This window comes from Stegostoma tigrinum, chromosome 38, assembly GCF_030684315.1.
Source record: "Stegostoma tigrinum isolate sSteTig4 chromosome 38, sSteTig4.hap1, whole genome shotgun sequence".
In the NCBI taxonomy this organism is placed as follows: domain Eukaryota; kingdom Metazoa; phylum Chordata; class Chondrichthyes; order Orectolobiformes; family Stegostomatidae; genus Stegostoma; species Stegostoma tigrinum.
Genome location: NC_081391.1, coordinates 16,179,506 through 16,195,985, shown reverse-complemented (window position 1 = coordinate 16,195,985; position 16,480 = coordinate 16,179,506). Strand labels below are relative to the sequence as shown.

The window sequence follows — 16,480 nt, the reverse complement described above, 5'->3', positions numbered from 1 at the left end:
AGTGCAGACATAATGGGCTGAATGGCCTCTTTGTGTTCTGTAATACTGAGAGAATACTGGCCATCCTAAACCATGTTTCACATTCTCACCATTCAAGGGACGGCATAATTAATAGATGCTTGAAACAAGTTTCCAAATTATAGCATCAGCAAGGAATGTTTTATGGAACATTAGAGATGGTTATGAAATAAAGCAGAATTGCAATTAAAATGAGGTTTGATGGAGTAAACCCAAATAATAAACTGCAGTTTTCATTTCCTGTCTATGGTGATTTTGTTTATTTAATTGCACTTATTTATTCATTTAGTCTCACTGCCATGCTCTTTCTCTAGGATGTTACAATTTCTCTCTTAATAATTACTCAAAGTTCTTAGGAAAATAAAAATAGAAGGAAGAATAATCTATAAACTTCTTGAACCTGATCCATCGTTTGATATAATCATAGCTGATCTTTCACATTAATTTCACTTTCCGGAGTATCCAGATATTCCTTAATTCTCTTCCCAACCAAAAATCTCTCTTGGTCTTGAACATGTTCAAAAGCTGAACATTCACAGCCTTCATGGATACATAATTCCAATTGAAAAAAATCTTTCAGAATTTTAATCTTAAATGGTTGGCCTCTTATCCCGACTCGGCAGCCAAGGCAAATACTGGCATTTCTGTCAAGCATTCTTAAAGCATTTTATTCAATGGGATCACTTCTCATTCCTCTAAACTTCAAGGTACAAAGGCCCATTCTATTCAACCTCTCCCATACTGATCCTTTCCTCCCAGGAATCAATCTTCTCTTTCAGGCAGCACATTCTAGATCGCAAGTCAACGTAAAAATCAAATCTGTGAACATGCCTCTATCTCTTTTGTCAATTGCCTAGGCCAATAAAAGTAAATTTTGACCAAGTTCATCATTTATTAACAGAATTTCCATCACTCCCAGTTACAACAAAGTTCAATAATTACAGCTGATGAATTGACAAATACTATTGCAACTAATTAACATCACTGTACTCACTTTTTTCTTGCAGATAGAAGATTTTCCAAGATTTCTGGAAGTAAACCTTTTCGCACTGAAGCTTTGACAAATTGGTCGCCTGTTGGAGTTTTAATGAATTGGTCTGAAGAAAAACTTGAAAGGGAGAAGGTAGAGGATTGAGGATAAAGCCAAAAATAAGAAGAAATGTCTTTCAGTAAGGAAAGTGAACACCTAATATTTGCTACAAATCCACGTACATTGGTTACACCAGCTAGGATTCCAAAGCTTCTAATATATTTATGACTTTGAGAACAAAAATACATAGCAAGTTGAATGTACTGCTCAGTGTTCCAATGTCTTACTAGAAGAATACATGACTTGCAGCGCAGCTGAAAAAGATACACTAGTTTTGAACTGGTCTTTGCCAAATCAGCCATTTTCAGAGAGCACAGCATAATGGGATACAGCAATCTAAGACTGTATATTCTGATATACCTTCCAGCCATCAAGGAAGAGTGTAGGCACGCAGGGGGCCAGCAGAAGTCGATCGGGTGATGGAGTGTGGGGAGAAAGGAAATGGAAGGGAATGGGTGGGTGGGGGGGCGGGGAGACAGAGAGAGAGAAGAAGGGAGTGAGATTTGACAGCGAGAGGGCTTGTAAGTGGGGGCAGGTGAGCTGGGGGTAGAGGCAAGAGACAGTCAAAGGGGAGCAGGCACATGTTGGGGGGCAGCATCATGGTGGAAGGAGGATGAGGGAGGGCGGGATGAGTAGCAGGTGAGAGAGAGGTAGCAGGGCAGGTGGGGGAGAGGGACATAGAGAGCAGAGGATGTGGAAGAGAGAGTGGGGCTAGAGAAAAGGAGAGACCACAAATTTCACCTGATTCTAATTAGGTTAGCAGACTAGATGGTTCAGCAGTAGTGTTTCTACACCAATTAAGATTCTAACTCGACCACTTGAACAATTATTACCTAAACATGAAATGCAATACACAAATTTTTGAAAAGCCACTTAACTCACTTGTACTTCTCCACAGCACCTGGTTTTAGCAGTGTTGTGTAACAGAGGTTATGCGCCATCATTACAGATGGATACAGTGAGGAAAAATCCAGAGTTGCAATGGGGACATCGTAGTACCTGTTGAGGTAGAAAACAAAAATGAATTTGTGAAATTCAGAATGGCATGAAATCTTTAAAACACAATGTTCCATAGTATAAAAGGGGAATAAGTGAGAAACACCCTGTTCAATATACTCTCCAGCAGAATACAAGTCAATGTATATGAGTTACAGAAAGAAAGAACACATAACTTTTATTTAATGCTTCAAAATGAAAAAAAATATTAAGGCATGCACAACATGAAAGATACAGTACTTTGAATCCATCCTTGACCTTATGAAGATCAGAGACATGAATTACAATGGTCAGCAAGAATTCACTTAACATCATCTATGTAATAGCATATTTAGAGCTCCCACCGTAGCTCAGTTGGTGATAGCTCAGACACGGTTCAGTATAGCTTCAATTCAACATTGGTTCAAGTATATTTACGGATAAGGTCAAGTGATGCAACTGGCCTAAATATGTGTCCCCAGCCCTCACTAAATTTCCTTTGATATTACCTTCCAAACATGCAACCTGCACCATCTAAAAAGGACAAACGAAGCAGATGCATATAAACACCACCACCTGCATATTCTGACTAGGAACAATATTGCAGTTTAGAGTCATGAAATGAAAACCCTCAGATTCACTTCCTAATAGCACAGTGAAAGCACCTACACCACATGGAACACAGCAAGTCAAGGTACAGCTCATCACCATCTTTTCAATTGCAATTATGCATGAGTAACAAATACTGGTCTAACCTCTCTCCCTATTTATTCCAGAACCCTCACCCCATCCCCCTCTCTGATGAAGGGTCTAGGCCCGAAACGTCAGCTTTTGTGCTCCTGAGATGCTGCTTGGCCTGCTGTGTTCATCCAGCTCCACACTTTGTTATCTTGGATTCTCCAGCATCTGCAGTTCCCATTATCTCTGGTCTAACCAGTGATGCTTCTATCCCATTAAAGAGTAAAAAGCAAGAAACTTCTTATCTTCATACAAAATGGCACACTGTAGTGGAGATCACTCTTTAACAACGCATGTAAGCAAGTGACGTAATTTTAAAATGCATGGTCCAAATGGGACAATGGCACAGGAGGCCGCATGGGTATGGGCACAAAAATTAAAATCATTGAGTAATTGAATTGTTAAGTTTCAGAAAAATTGAGCTTCCCTCAAATAAAATGAGCTCTATGGCAAATGTATACCATAATATGGCAGTCTTTAATTCCCAGTAGAGGCAAAAACCATCTATTAATATCAGTTAGTAACTAGAAAGCTCAAGTTTGTGCATATTCTTTCTGTTCTCTTTTTGCATTGAAGCTATTCTTTAAGAAAAAGATCACAGGAAGGCAGTTACACAGGAAGTGTATTTTCCTAGTCACATCATTTACTCAAAGTTCTTAACCCGAGGGGTAAAGAAGATTCTATCTGCACAGACAGCCAATTAAAGAGCTAGTGAGTGTTCTGTGCAGACAAACAATTAAAACATCATTAAAAAAAGAAGCTGCTGGAATTAAATGGAGAACAGTAGTTTAATTAAGAGATCATTCACCAACAATGAGGAGATGCCAAAACATGGCTTTAAAAGGTTGAAGACTACAAACAGAAAAGACTAAAGGAAGTCATTTTGGAAAAAATAGAGGTAAGTAGCTAAGTAATGTGCTGGGATTCCAATGCAGAATCACCCCATGTTCAATCAAGTGGCAGACTACTTCAAACATTGAATAACCTATCCTTTACCCTTTAACTGGCTCAATGACAGTGGCACCAGTGTAGTCCTCTCCACCCTCTGTTTTGACCACAGGCATCACCAGATCATGCTTCATTGCCTAGAAATAAAATTAAGATTAATACAATATCACATTTTGCAACTCTTTTTCAAACAGTTGCTGTATTCTTTAGCCTGAAAAATCATGAGACGAGTTCAGAGGAACCTGCATTATTTTTGCATCTTCATAACTTTGCACCTGATGAAACATCTAAATACATGATTTTTTTTTGCAACTTTATTTGCAAGCTGGTCATCTTAGCATTACTAAAACAGCTTGAAGGAATTAGCTCCTCAGCCTCTCCTGTCACCTGAAGGGTAGTGACGCTCAGGGTAAACCACCAACAGTTTTCTATGTCTAATGAGACCGCCTATGGTTTAGGAAGACAATGGCAACTTTACCTATTTTACAACTGCTCTTTTTATACAGTTTTTGTGACACCGTAGAACTTCCTCACTGATTTGATAGGCATTTTACCAGTCTAAGTTTAATAGTGAGTCACAGAGTTATCAGAATGGACACCAAAGTAAATTAAAGCAGTAAATTTTAAGCATCATAGAGGAGGAAAGACAGGGAGGGCATTCCGAATTTTGGGCCGAGGGAACTGTAGGCACATTCACAAATGATATATTGAATGAAAGCAGGGCTGTTCAAGAGACTTGAAGGAATGCAGTGATTTTGGAGGACTGTAGGAAATTATAGATAGAGTATTAAAGGCCATGGAGTGATTCGAAAACCAGGATGAGAAATTTAAAATTGAGGCATTGTCAAACTGAAAGTCAGTGTCATGAAGCAGAGGTCAACACTTCTCTGATCATTAAAACCAAAACCCGTGGAGAAGCTCGCCTCACCTCGTAATCTGTTAAAAGAAATGTGAAAAGTGGTAACAACCTGCCTCTCATCTCCCAATCTGTTACAAAGGAGAAGGGAGTTAAAATAAACTCCTGACAGTCACTCCACAATCAACAAATAACAATTTATTTATCTAACTCTAACAGTTAACAAATAACCTGAACTACTAACAACCCAAACAATTCCTCCCTTAACTACTAACTACTCCCGAATAAAACAAAATTCTAATGGTCTGCTGTTCCAATAAAAACAAGTCCCACTTATATAAACCAAAATTTAGTAGTAAATTAAAACTTAATCTCTTGAAATTATAGCCAGGATACATCCTCCAGAATGTTCTTTGCCTTCTCCACTGCCCTCCAGTCAGGAATGCCTTTCTCCATCGAATTCGTGCATCAGGAATACTAGCTAAGAATGCTGCTGTACTTTTAGTTTAGATAATGGTTTTTTGACAGCATTGAGATTTTTGTGAGAGCAAGTGAGTTTCTATACAGATGGAAGTTCACACTCACACCAATTTTCAAATGTCGTCTTCTTTTATAGCCTTGGTGACCTATTAATTTCATACAATAGGATTGGTTCTAGGTTGTCAAAACCATCAGATTTAAATTTAATTGGGTTTTAGTATGTAGGGCCGAGTTTAAATTAATTAGCTAAAATTCAAAAACCTGCTGTCTTGATAAAAATGCTGTTTGCCTGCTAACAGTAGCCTGCAGACATTTTTTTTAAACAAAACATCTTTTAAAGGGATCACACACTCTTTCGTCCAACCATTTTATAAACATCAAATACTCTAACATCCTGCCTTCAAATCCAAAAGTACTATACCCAATTTTGCAACATCAGCTGGCAATAGAGTTAATGGGCAAACAAGGATGAATGAGTTAGGACGAAAGCAGCAAAAGTTTAGATAAACTCATACTTTGTAGAATGAAAGATGGGAGGCTGGCAATAGCATTGCAATAGCCAAGTCTAGAGTTAACAAAGACACAGAGGTGGCTTCCACCAGCAGATGAAATGGGACAAGGCAGATTTGGGCAATCCTGCAAAACTGGAAATAAATGAACCTGGTGAAATAATGGATATATAGTTACAAGTTCAGCAATTTAATCAGTTGAAAATATTGCTCTTCCAAACCTAGATGTCAGTCAAATTGTGAGACAAGTTGGAGACAGTGGAAGGATCAAGAGAGATGGTGGTGTGGTCAATTTAGAAGTCATCAATACACATATCCATCCTGATTTTCTGTTTTGGAATAATATCACCAAAGGGCAGCAGGTAGATACCATTACAAAGGGGTGATGGGGCTCCAGGAAACAGCATAGAAGCAGAAAGAAAGGCCACGTCAGTTGATTAGCTGAGTTTGACAAAGTTTGTAAAGGAATGAAACATGGACAATCAAACTCAGCTAGACGACAGATGAAAAGAGTTCCGTGCCAGAGACTTTGGACAGCTTAAGAAGGATGAACAAACTCCTCTGTTTTAGTACGTCAGGGCTGCTAATGCTGAGTAATAGCACAGTTTTGCTCCTTGGTTCAGCATTAAACTAGTTGCCAATTACTGATTCCATAATTATATTTGAATAACCAATCTTATAAACCCGTATCCTACTGCACCAAATTGAATTTGTTTAAAGTCAAAAGGCAATGGGGTATTCTTTCACTAGTCTGGACTGATTTTATACTCTGACTTCAGAGATGGAAGTCACTGTCAACCAGCACCAAGCAGATTTTTTTTTAAACCATACCTACAATTGGAATACTTCACCATGTCAAAATAGCAGTTGCTATTGTTAACATTCTTCCCTCCGAGTATAAAAACAATTGTTCAATTACTGCTGGGAACTAGAAATTGGAGAAGTTGTGTGCCATGCAGAAGTTGTGTCATATTCACTGAACAATCTGCAGCTAACCAAAGACGATTTTTAAAAAAATCAACCTGGTTCTGACCTGTCGGAGCAACTGAGAGACCACTTTGATTTGCTGTCCTCTTGAGAGGAGATAGGATAGGGGTACTCCTGTCACTCTGGCCATTTCCATGTAGTTAATTACACACATCAATTTCTCCAACAGTCGCAGGGGCAGGTAAGCATCCTTTAGGCAGTAAACAGCTAATCGCCTTCGTGTTTGCTCATTACCATTCTAAAGCAAACAGAACAATGGTCAGAAGATGGGCATGATAGAGAACAAAAAGACAAAGGAAAAATGTTACGAAGAGAGAATGTGAGATTCATGCTGTACAGATGAGAGAATGATCTACACAGTAAATTTCACATTTTAGACAATTTAAAGTTGGTCCAGAATCACTTCAAGTATATTAGATTAAATTAGAATTAAGTATTCCTTCCAATTTAGCAAAAATCTGAAACGAAGCTGATTATTCAACTGAAAAATCAGCCTTCAATCAACAAAATAGATAAAAATGTTTTAGAAAGGTTCACAATTGCGTATCTACATGTTATGCAGAATGTTTCTCACTTATTGTAACACTTTTTCTCTGTTGCTTAACTGTGATTGCTATGTGATGCAAGACATCCAGGCATATACGGTTTGCGTGCAAGTTTTCATGTGACTGGAAGTAGGATACCACAAGCTTCTCTTCAGGCAAAATATTTAAAGGTTGGATCTCAACAAACCATAGGTGCCATTTATCTCTGAATAGTTTTCCAGTCGTGAGTCTATTACTAGCAGCTCAGTAAAGAAATAGCTTTAAAAAGTAATAAATCTATTGGTATGAATGCTGGAACATTTTTTATAAAGTCAGAACCTCCCAATATTGCAAGATTCAATAAATTCAAGAATCAAGTTAACCTACAAAGCAAGAAAGCACCACACCTTTTCCCCTACTCAGCAACATATACATCCAGCTACTGGATACCTGCAGGTCTGTGATGATTGAGTGCTGAACATCTTCCTTCTGCTCCTGCAGGAAATGGAAACTCACTGCATTCAGTGTGTATGATCGCAGTTTGTAATCTCGTAGCAACACCTAACCAAAACAAAAGCTACACAAGTTAATTCTAATACATAAAGAGATCATCAGTAATTCACAATTAGAAACAGCTTCTTTTGAAGTGTAGTTGCTGGTATTTTATAAGCAGCATCAGTAATGAGATGAATGTCAAGTTATTTGACTTATTTTTTGGTGATGTTTATAGAGGAATAGTGTTGGTTAGGACACTGGGATAATTCAATTATTGAACAGTGCCTTGGGGCCTTCTGAGGTCAGAACATACCTCAGCTTCATGTCTCATTTGAAAGATGCTACCTTCAACAATGCAGCACTGTCAACAGTGCACTGAAGTGTCTGTAGATTATAGGCCCTGTACTGCTTTTAAAAGCAGGGAACAGGCCATTCAGATTCTCAAGTCTGCTCTGGAATTAAAAGTGCCAGAGAAACTGCATCACAATTGCTCAATGGTCTTGTCTCAAGAGGAGATCATTGCCCTAAAAGGGAACAGCTCCCCTGCTGAATCTAGCAATTACTTTAAACTCCTTGAGTGGACCACCATATAATTGCCTGTATTCAAGGGTCGACATTTATGCTACGTGACCGCGATGTAATGTTTTTTAGACTAAGGCATAATTCTGGTGAAACTGTATTCGCCGCCTTTCCTATTTCTTGTCCCCAATTCCACACACAGGTAGAGTATAAGCCAAGGCTCTGAAGCATCAGTTCCTCACTTTTGAACTACAATTTCTTTGAAATAAAGGCCAACAATCCAACAACTATTGATTATTTTTGGAATCTGTCTCCTTTGTTTATTTCTCCAGAACTTCTAGTCTTGCACTATTAAGAAAATATTCCCATTTTTCTTGCTTAAAGACAAGTGGATGACCTTGTACTTCCCCGCATTGTACTACTTCTGTTACAGTTTGCCTATTCACTCTATCTTTGTCCCTTTCTAATTTCCTTCTCAAATCCACACATTTATCATACCTCAAATGATTAGAGTTATCTGCAAACTTGGGACATGTGATTATATATTCCTTCATCCTTGTCATTAGTATGGTGAAAAGCTTGTGGCACCAATACAGGTTTCTGGAGAACATGGCTTATCTCATGCTACCAATCAAAAAACATTTAACTGACACTCTATCTCCCAGCCCACAACCAACTATCAAATTCAGATCACATAGATGCCTTGAATTCAACGTTCTCTCAATGTTGTTCTGAAATGCTATTGTTGTCAAATCTTTTCTGGAAGTCCATGTAGAAGGAACTCACTTAGCACGCCAGTGATCTCCTTAGAAAAGTCCATTAAAGAGCAACAGCGGATAACTAAAAAGGCAATACACAGAGAAAAAATGAGCTATGAAGGAAAACTGGCCAAAAATATAAAGGAGGATAGTAAAAGCTTTTTTAGGTACGTGAAAAGAAAAAAAATGGTTACGACTAAAATTGGGCCCTTGAAGTCCGAAACGGGTGAATTTATTATGGGGAACAAGGAAATGGCAGATGAGTTGAATAGGTACTTTGGATCTGTCTTCACTAGGGAAGACACAAGCAATCTCACAGATGCAGTAGTGGCTAAAGGACCGAGAGTAATGGACGAACTGAAGGGTATTTATATTAGGCAGGAAATGGTGTTGGATAGACTGTTAGGTCTGAAGGCTGATAAGTCCCCGGGACCTGATGGTCTGCATCCCAGGGTACTTAAGGTGGCTCTAGAAATTGTGGACGCGTTGGTAATTATTTTCCAAGGTTCTATAGATTCAAGATCAGTTCCTGCAGATTGGAGGGTGGCTAATGTTGTCCCACTTTTCAAGAAAGTAGGGAGAGAGAAAACAGGAAATTACAGACCGGTTAGCCTGACGTCAGTGGTGGGAAAGATGCTGGAATCAATTATAAAAGATGAAATTACGACTCATTTGGATAGTAGTAACAGAATAGGTCAGAGTCAGCATAGATTTACGAAGGGGAAATCGTGCTTGACTAATCTTCCGGAATTTTTTGAGGATGTATCCATGAAGATGGATAAGGGAGAGCCAGTGGATGTAATGTACCTGGACTTTCAGAAAGCCTTTGATAAAGTCCCGCATAGGAGATTGGTGAACGAAATTAGGGCACATGGTATTGGGGGGAAAATACTGACTTGGATTGAAAATTGGCAGGCTGACAGGAAGCAAAGCGTAGCGATAAACGGGTCCCTTTCGGAATGGCAGGCGGTGACCAGTGGGGTACCACAAGGTTCGGTGCTGGGACCGCATCTGTTTACAATATATATTAATGATATAGACGAGGGCATTACAAGTAATATTAGCAAATTTGCTGATGACACAAAGCTGGGTGGCAGTGAAATGTGAGGAGGAGGTTATTAGAATACAGGGTGACTTGGACAGGCGAGGTGAGTGGACGGATGCATGGCAGATGCAGTTTAATGTGGATAAATGTGTGGTTATACACTTTGGTGGCAAGAACAGGAAGGCAGATTACTATCTCATTGGAGTCAAGTTAGGTAAAGGGGAAGCACAACGAGATCTAGGTGTTCTTGTACATCAGTCAATGAAAGCAAGCATGCAGGTACAGCAGGTAGTGAAGAAAGCTAATGGCATGCTGGCCTTCATATCAAGAGGAATTGAATATAGGAGCAAAGAGGTCCTTCTGCAGCTGTACAGGGCCCTGGTGAGACTGCACCTGGAGTATCGTGTGCAGTTTTGGTCTCCCAATTTGAGGAAGGACATTCTTGCTATTGAGGGAGTGCAGCATAGGTTCACAAGGTCAATTCCCGGAATGGCGGGACTATCATATGTTGAAAGATTGGAGCGACTCGGCTTGTATACTCTTGAGTTTAGAAGGATGAGAGGGGACCTGATTGAGACGTATAAGATTATTAAGGGATTGGACACTCTGGAGGCAGGAAGCATGTTTCCGCTGATGGGTGAGTCCAAGACCAGAGGACACAATTTAAAAATAAGGGGTAGGCCATTTAGAACAGAGTTGAGGAAAAACGTCTTCACCCAGAGCGTGGTGGATATACGGAATGCTCTGCCCCAGAAGGCAGTGGAGGCCAACTCCCTGGATGCTTTCAAGAAAGAGATAGGCAGAGCTCTTAAAGATAGTGGAGTCAAGGGTTATGGGGATAAGGCAGGAACAGGATACCGATTGTGTATGATCAGCCATGATCATAATGAATGGTGGTGCTGGCTCAAAGGGCCAAATGGCCTACTCCAGCACCTATTGTCTGTTGTCTATTGTCATGCTAAATCTAGTATCTCAACAGCAGGCAAACAAATAAATTATTAATAATCACAATTTATCGTGGAAGTGGATTTGTCACGATGATTAATGCTGCAAAATCCATTCACTTAGTAGTTTTACACACCTGCAGGAGATCAAACTGTACTCTTCCCTCAATATTGATCACTTTATGTTCTCTGCGGCCCATCTGCCGGGATTGAAATGAGGAATCCCGGATTACAGACTTAATGGTGGGAATACGACCCAGGAATGGAAAAGTCGTCACCTGAAAAATTATGTAAGTTAGTCTTATTGTTTCAAGATGGCTGTAATTCATAAAGGATAGACAAATGAACAGTATCGGTGCATTTGCATTCTTTACTGTGGGCAGTTAGAAACATAGAAAATAGTTGCAGGCCATTCAGCCCTTTGAGCCACCACTGAATATGATCATGGATGATCATGCAATCTCACTTTCTCTCCATACCCCTTGGATTCCTATAGCCAGTAGGGCCACGTCAAGCTACCGCTTGAAAATGTCTAATGAACCGACCCAACAGCTTCCTGTGGGGGAGAATTCCATCCCTGAATAGCCTACCTCTCGTTCTTAGGCTGTGATCCCAAAGTTCTGGACTTCCCCAACATCACAACATTCATTCCCATCAGGCATTTGTATGTTTCTATGAGATCCCTCCTCATTCTTCTAAATTCCAGCAAGTATAAGCCCAATCGATCCAGTCTTGCTTCATCTGTCAGCCCTGCCATCCCAGGAATCACTCTGGTGAACCTTCACTGGATTCCCTCATTAGCAAGAATGTCCCTCCTCAAACTAGGAAACCAAAACTGCACAGAATACCGAAGGTAAGGCCTGTATCACTGCAGCCAGACATCCTTTTTCTGAAAGCCAAATCTATTCAAATCCACATGAAGGCCAGCATACCATTGGTTTTCTTCAATGCCTGCTGTACCTGCATGCCTCCCTTCAGTGACTGTCCTACCATGACATCCAGGTAGTGTTGCACCTCTCCTTCTCCTAAACCTCACATTTCTCCACATTATATTGCATTTACCAAGTATTTGCCCACTCAGCCAATTTGACCAAGTCACTTTGCAGCCTCTAAGCATGCTCCTCACAGAACATGCTGGCAACCAGCTTAGTGCCATCTGCAAATCCGGATATATTACATTCACTTTTATTGCCCCAATCATTAATGTTAGATTTTAACCAATTGCCCAATGACTGAATCCTGTTATTCTAAGACTAAAAGTTTTGTTCTTCCAATTGCAATCAGACTGGCCTCAGAGACAGCAAGAAAACAATTTAGCATGCAACAGAAATGTTTCACCTCTTCACTTTCTTTCCTTACAAAATAAATTTTGGTGAAGGACATTGGAATGGCTTAACATAGCGGAACTATACAAGACCTGTGTAATTTCAATTCAGGGATACCATATTAGCAATACTACTTTTGAGGTCATCCTTAAAGATCAAAAGATCAAAAGATGAACTCTGCTCAGAATTAGCCATTTGGATTAGCCAGCAGCCTACTGATTCATTGCTGTCTAACCTACCTGGTGGCACATCCACTAAATTTCTAATCTTTATCTAAAAAGACATCAAAAATCCAGTCAAAAGACAAGATTCACCTGGTTGGACAGTCATTTCTATAGACTCACAGCATGATTCAACACAGAAAACTATGATTCAACCCAAAGTGCATGGCCAGCTCTTTAGTAAAGTGCTCTATCCGTATGATCCTGCAATTATTTTCACAAAATTTTATTGAATGCTCTTGTGAACGTGCTTCTAACATCCTTTCAGACAGTGCATTCCAGATCACACCAAGTAGCCAGGTACAAAAAGTTTGCTCACATTATTGGGTACTTTTGGAAGTAAGTATTTTTGTCTATTCCAGTTATCAAACCTACTGCTACTAGAAATGGCCTCTCCACATTTATTCTTTTTGAAACCCCTCAGGACTTGGAGCACTTCTTTCAAATCTCCTCTTAACTTCCTCTGTTCTAAGGAGAGCAATCCCAGCCTCTCCATTTTCTCCACCGTGGTACATTTCAGGAGATCGCACCCATAGTCTTCAAAGAATTGTTCGTAGTTTTTTTTTAAGAATAACAATGGCAGAGACTTAGGTGACTATCCTCTCTCAACCATCCAGAGGTTGGAGAAAGAAAACGGAGGCCTTCACGTTTACATGAAATATACCGCACAGAAGTGGTCACATAGCCCACCTGTTGCACACTGGTGTTTGCACTCCACTCTGTCCTTGTTACCTCCTCTAAGCCGATCAGTATACTTTCCTACACCTGTTTCCTTATGCGTTTATCCAGTTTATCCCTAAATTACTTATCTCAGAGCTCGTTTAATGCCTTGAGAAAGTGTCACTGGTCTAAGAAGATATAACTAACAAACAATGACTACTCCTAAACAGGTCTTCAACTTTCTTCCCATTTGATACCTTCATTACATTATGATTGGAAACAATTACAGAAAAAAATTCCACTATATACAAGCAATGTCAAGTTTACTGAGTAGCCTTAGAATCAAAGAACATCTCATTGCACTGTAACTCATCTAACAAATGTTAGCAAAGGTATACACCTTTTAAAGTTAAGCAAGGGAGAAGAACTTGCAGAGCAAGAAAACAGAACTTTCAACATTGTCAATCAGTAATCCCATGAACAACAGTGATCAATTCCAACTTTCAATATTGAAGTTATATCAAATATCATTTACATTTGTATTTATTTCAGCCAGGCTCCGAAAAGTCTATTTTCAATGGCTATATTCAACTCCCTTATCCAAGTGGCAGCACTGCAGAAGTATCGGATGTGAAACAACAATTGTTACAAAACCAAGAAAGCCTGACTTGCAAATGCAAAATCAAAACGTTTATATAAGATTCTCACTTGAAACCCCTACAAACAAACAAAAACAGTAAATTTGTCTATAATGGACTGTTATATTTACCTTGAGTGCTTGCGCCCGGTTAATCAGATAAGGTAAGTCAAAGTTTTGAATGTTGTATCCAGTAATTATGTCAGGGTCAGCCACTCTGATAAACTCTGACCAAGCCTAGAAAGATTGTTAATTTTAATAAGCTTTTGTAACATATACATAAATAACAATTATTCCAAACTGCAAAACCAACAGAGAATAATCAAACAGCAGAATACTACAGATGCTGTAAATATGAAATAAAAATAGAAAATCTTGGGAAAAACTCGGCACGTTGGCTAAGCATCTATGTGGAGAGAAGAGAATTTACATTTCAGGTCTATGACCTTTCACCAAAGCACTGTTTTTCTCTCTTCCCATACGCTACCTAAAATGTTGAGTTTTTTTTTCTTCCGTAATCTTCTGTAAAACAAAAGATTGTACATACTAGAATTTGTGAAACAAAAACAATGTATTCAAAATACCAAAAATCAAGCAGAACACATGTGGAGAAGAGAGAAACCAATTAATGTTTCAGGAAATGCTCAGGACTCTTCCCCAAAATGCTGTTAAGGTTGACTGGGTTGAGGGTGGCTGTTTGGATATTTCACAACTGAGATCAAGAGGTTTTTTGTTTAGTTATGAAAAGGATATGGAACTAAAATAGGTGAGTAGAATTTAGAAACAGATCAGTCACGATCTAATTCAGCTAAACAATGCTAAAGGCTCGAGGAGTTTAATGGTCCACTAATGTTCCTATTCTTGTTCAGTCTTTCTAGCATTTTCTGCCTTTGTTGTACATGACAACAACTCACTGAAGGTTGTGTTCTGCAGGCTACCACTGATAGCAAGGTTGAGGTCAACAACTAGTCCATGTCACAGCATGTATGTGACCCTTTCCATGCCAAATTGTACTGGATTATAGGTCAACTAGTCAAATATAGAGAAATACACATGACTGTTATTACAAAAGCATTCAGGAATTTGAGTCATTTGTGCTGCTTTATGAATGCAGTATGGTCTCTATTTAAAACTGTTATCTCAAATGACGAAAGGCACCAGATACACATCTGGACGGATCACTGCGGAGGCTGGTGATATTGAAAAGTCATTTCAAAAGTACGGTGCTATTTTGTGTTAGCACGTGGGTACAATTTTTTAAACAGGAGATTTCAATCAACAGGAAGGTCAGGGACAGACAGAGTCATCAAACCACCTGACTTGCACAGCACAGGTCTTCTTGCTGAACTGTTTCTCAGCTGGGGAAGAAGTGGTGTCCCTGGAGCCGAACAGAACTGAACAGAGAAAATAGCTCAAACCCACTAAAGCATGGTACTGTATAGTAACGCTAAAGTGACCTCACAGTGAAAATAACCTATCAGGTTAACAAATGAAAGACCATGAAGCAGGCAGTAATTATAAAACTTCTGGTTAAATTACGTTTTTTTAATATATTCTTGTTTTACATAGAATTTCACAAGTCAGAAACATGCCATGAAACCTAATGGTAACTGACTGGTCCATGTCAGTTTAGACTCCAAATAAACCAACTCCCACACTACTTGAACTCACCATAACAGCATTAACCTTCTTTTCTTATCTCCCAGTGTTTATCCCGCTTCCCCTTAAAGACAGCTATGCCATTCACCTCAATCACTCTATGTGGCAGCAAGTTCCACATTCTCAATTACCACAGTGCTGGCATTTGGATCCAGAGGAACCAACCAGCAACGTAGTAGCTTACTCCTGCAGAGAAGTCTGAACAAGGAACAGCAAGCTTCTAACCACAAAGGAGTTGCTAACGTTTGGGCGACACGGTGGCTCAGTGGCTAGCACTGCAGCCTCACAGCGCCAGGGACCTGGGTTGGATTCCTCGGGCGACTGTCTGTGTGGAGTTTGCACATTCTCCCAGCATCTGCATGGGTTTCCTCCCACAGTCCAAAGATGTGCAGGCTAGGTGGATTGGCCATGCTAGATTGCCCGTAGTGTTCAGGGGCATGTGGGTTTATAGGGGGAAATGGGTCTGGGTGGGATGCTTCAAGAGGCAATGTGGACTTATTGGACCGAAGGGCCTGTTTCCACACTGTAGGGAATCTAATCAAAAAAAAGATCAAATCTAAAGTTAACAACCCTGAGCATAACCTTTCACTCCGGCAGTAAAGTGTGGTAACTTCCAACAGATGCCAAAGGACAGTGAGCAGAAGTAGAAAGCCTCTTTATCTCCCCAACCCACCTGAATTCAAGCCAGGTGAAACTGGAACTTGTTTAGTTCTGCATCACACCAAATGATGTTCAGTAGTTAAGTCATTCGAGTAATTCTTGATTCAAATTTAAGTGGAAGAACAACACTTACATTGTAAACTTTACTTATTCTTAATTAGACCTCAAAGTCAGTTCTCGTCTCCATAGAAAAAGTAATGAGTTCACTAACCTGCCTTGCCTTTGGAATCAATATGAATTTCTACAATGTTAGAAGCTGTGCAGATTATTATGGAAACTGTAAGAAAACAAGTTGCTAGTGGTGAAGCCATAGCTTCAAAATTATTCTTCTCCATTTTGTGATTTTACACCTAAAGATAGCCAAAATGAGCAAGGTTACATTTTCTGAAGAAGGGTCTAGGCCTGAAACGTCAGCTTCCCTGCTCCTCTGAT

At 39.6% G+C, this 16,480-nt stretch overlaps 1 protein-coding gene across 3 annotated transcripts in view; it reads right to left on the bottom strand.

The window, feature by feature from the left end:
- The window catches only part of pold1 (polymerase (DNA directed), delta 1, catalytic subunit), a 140,512-nt gene that overhangs the window by 69,840 nt on the left and 54,192 nt on the right, over positions 1-16,480 (bottom strand). For all 3 annotated transcript variants that reach the window (XM_048521169.2, XM_048521168.2, XM_048521167.1), the window contains exons 10-16: positions 13,862-13,966; positions 11,024-11,164; positions 7,576-7,686; positions 6,648-6,839; positions 3,818-3,906; positions 1,991-2,107; positions 1,013-1,126 (exon numbers count right to left, since the gene is read on the bottom strand). In XM_048521169.2, the coding sequence (XP_048377126.1) occupies positions 1,013-1,126; positions 1,991-2,107; positions 3,818-3,906; positions 6,648-6,839; positions 7,576-7,686; positions 11,024-11,164; positions 13,862-13,966 (869 nt within the window). The remainder of the gene's footprint in view (positions 1-1,012; positions 1,127-1,990; positions 2,108-3,817; positions 3,907-6,647; positions 6,840-7,575; positions 7,687-11,023; positions 11,165-13,861; positions 13,967-16,480) is intronic.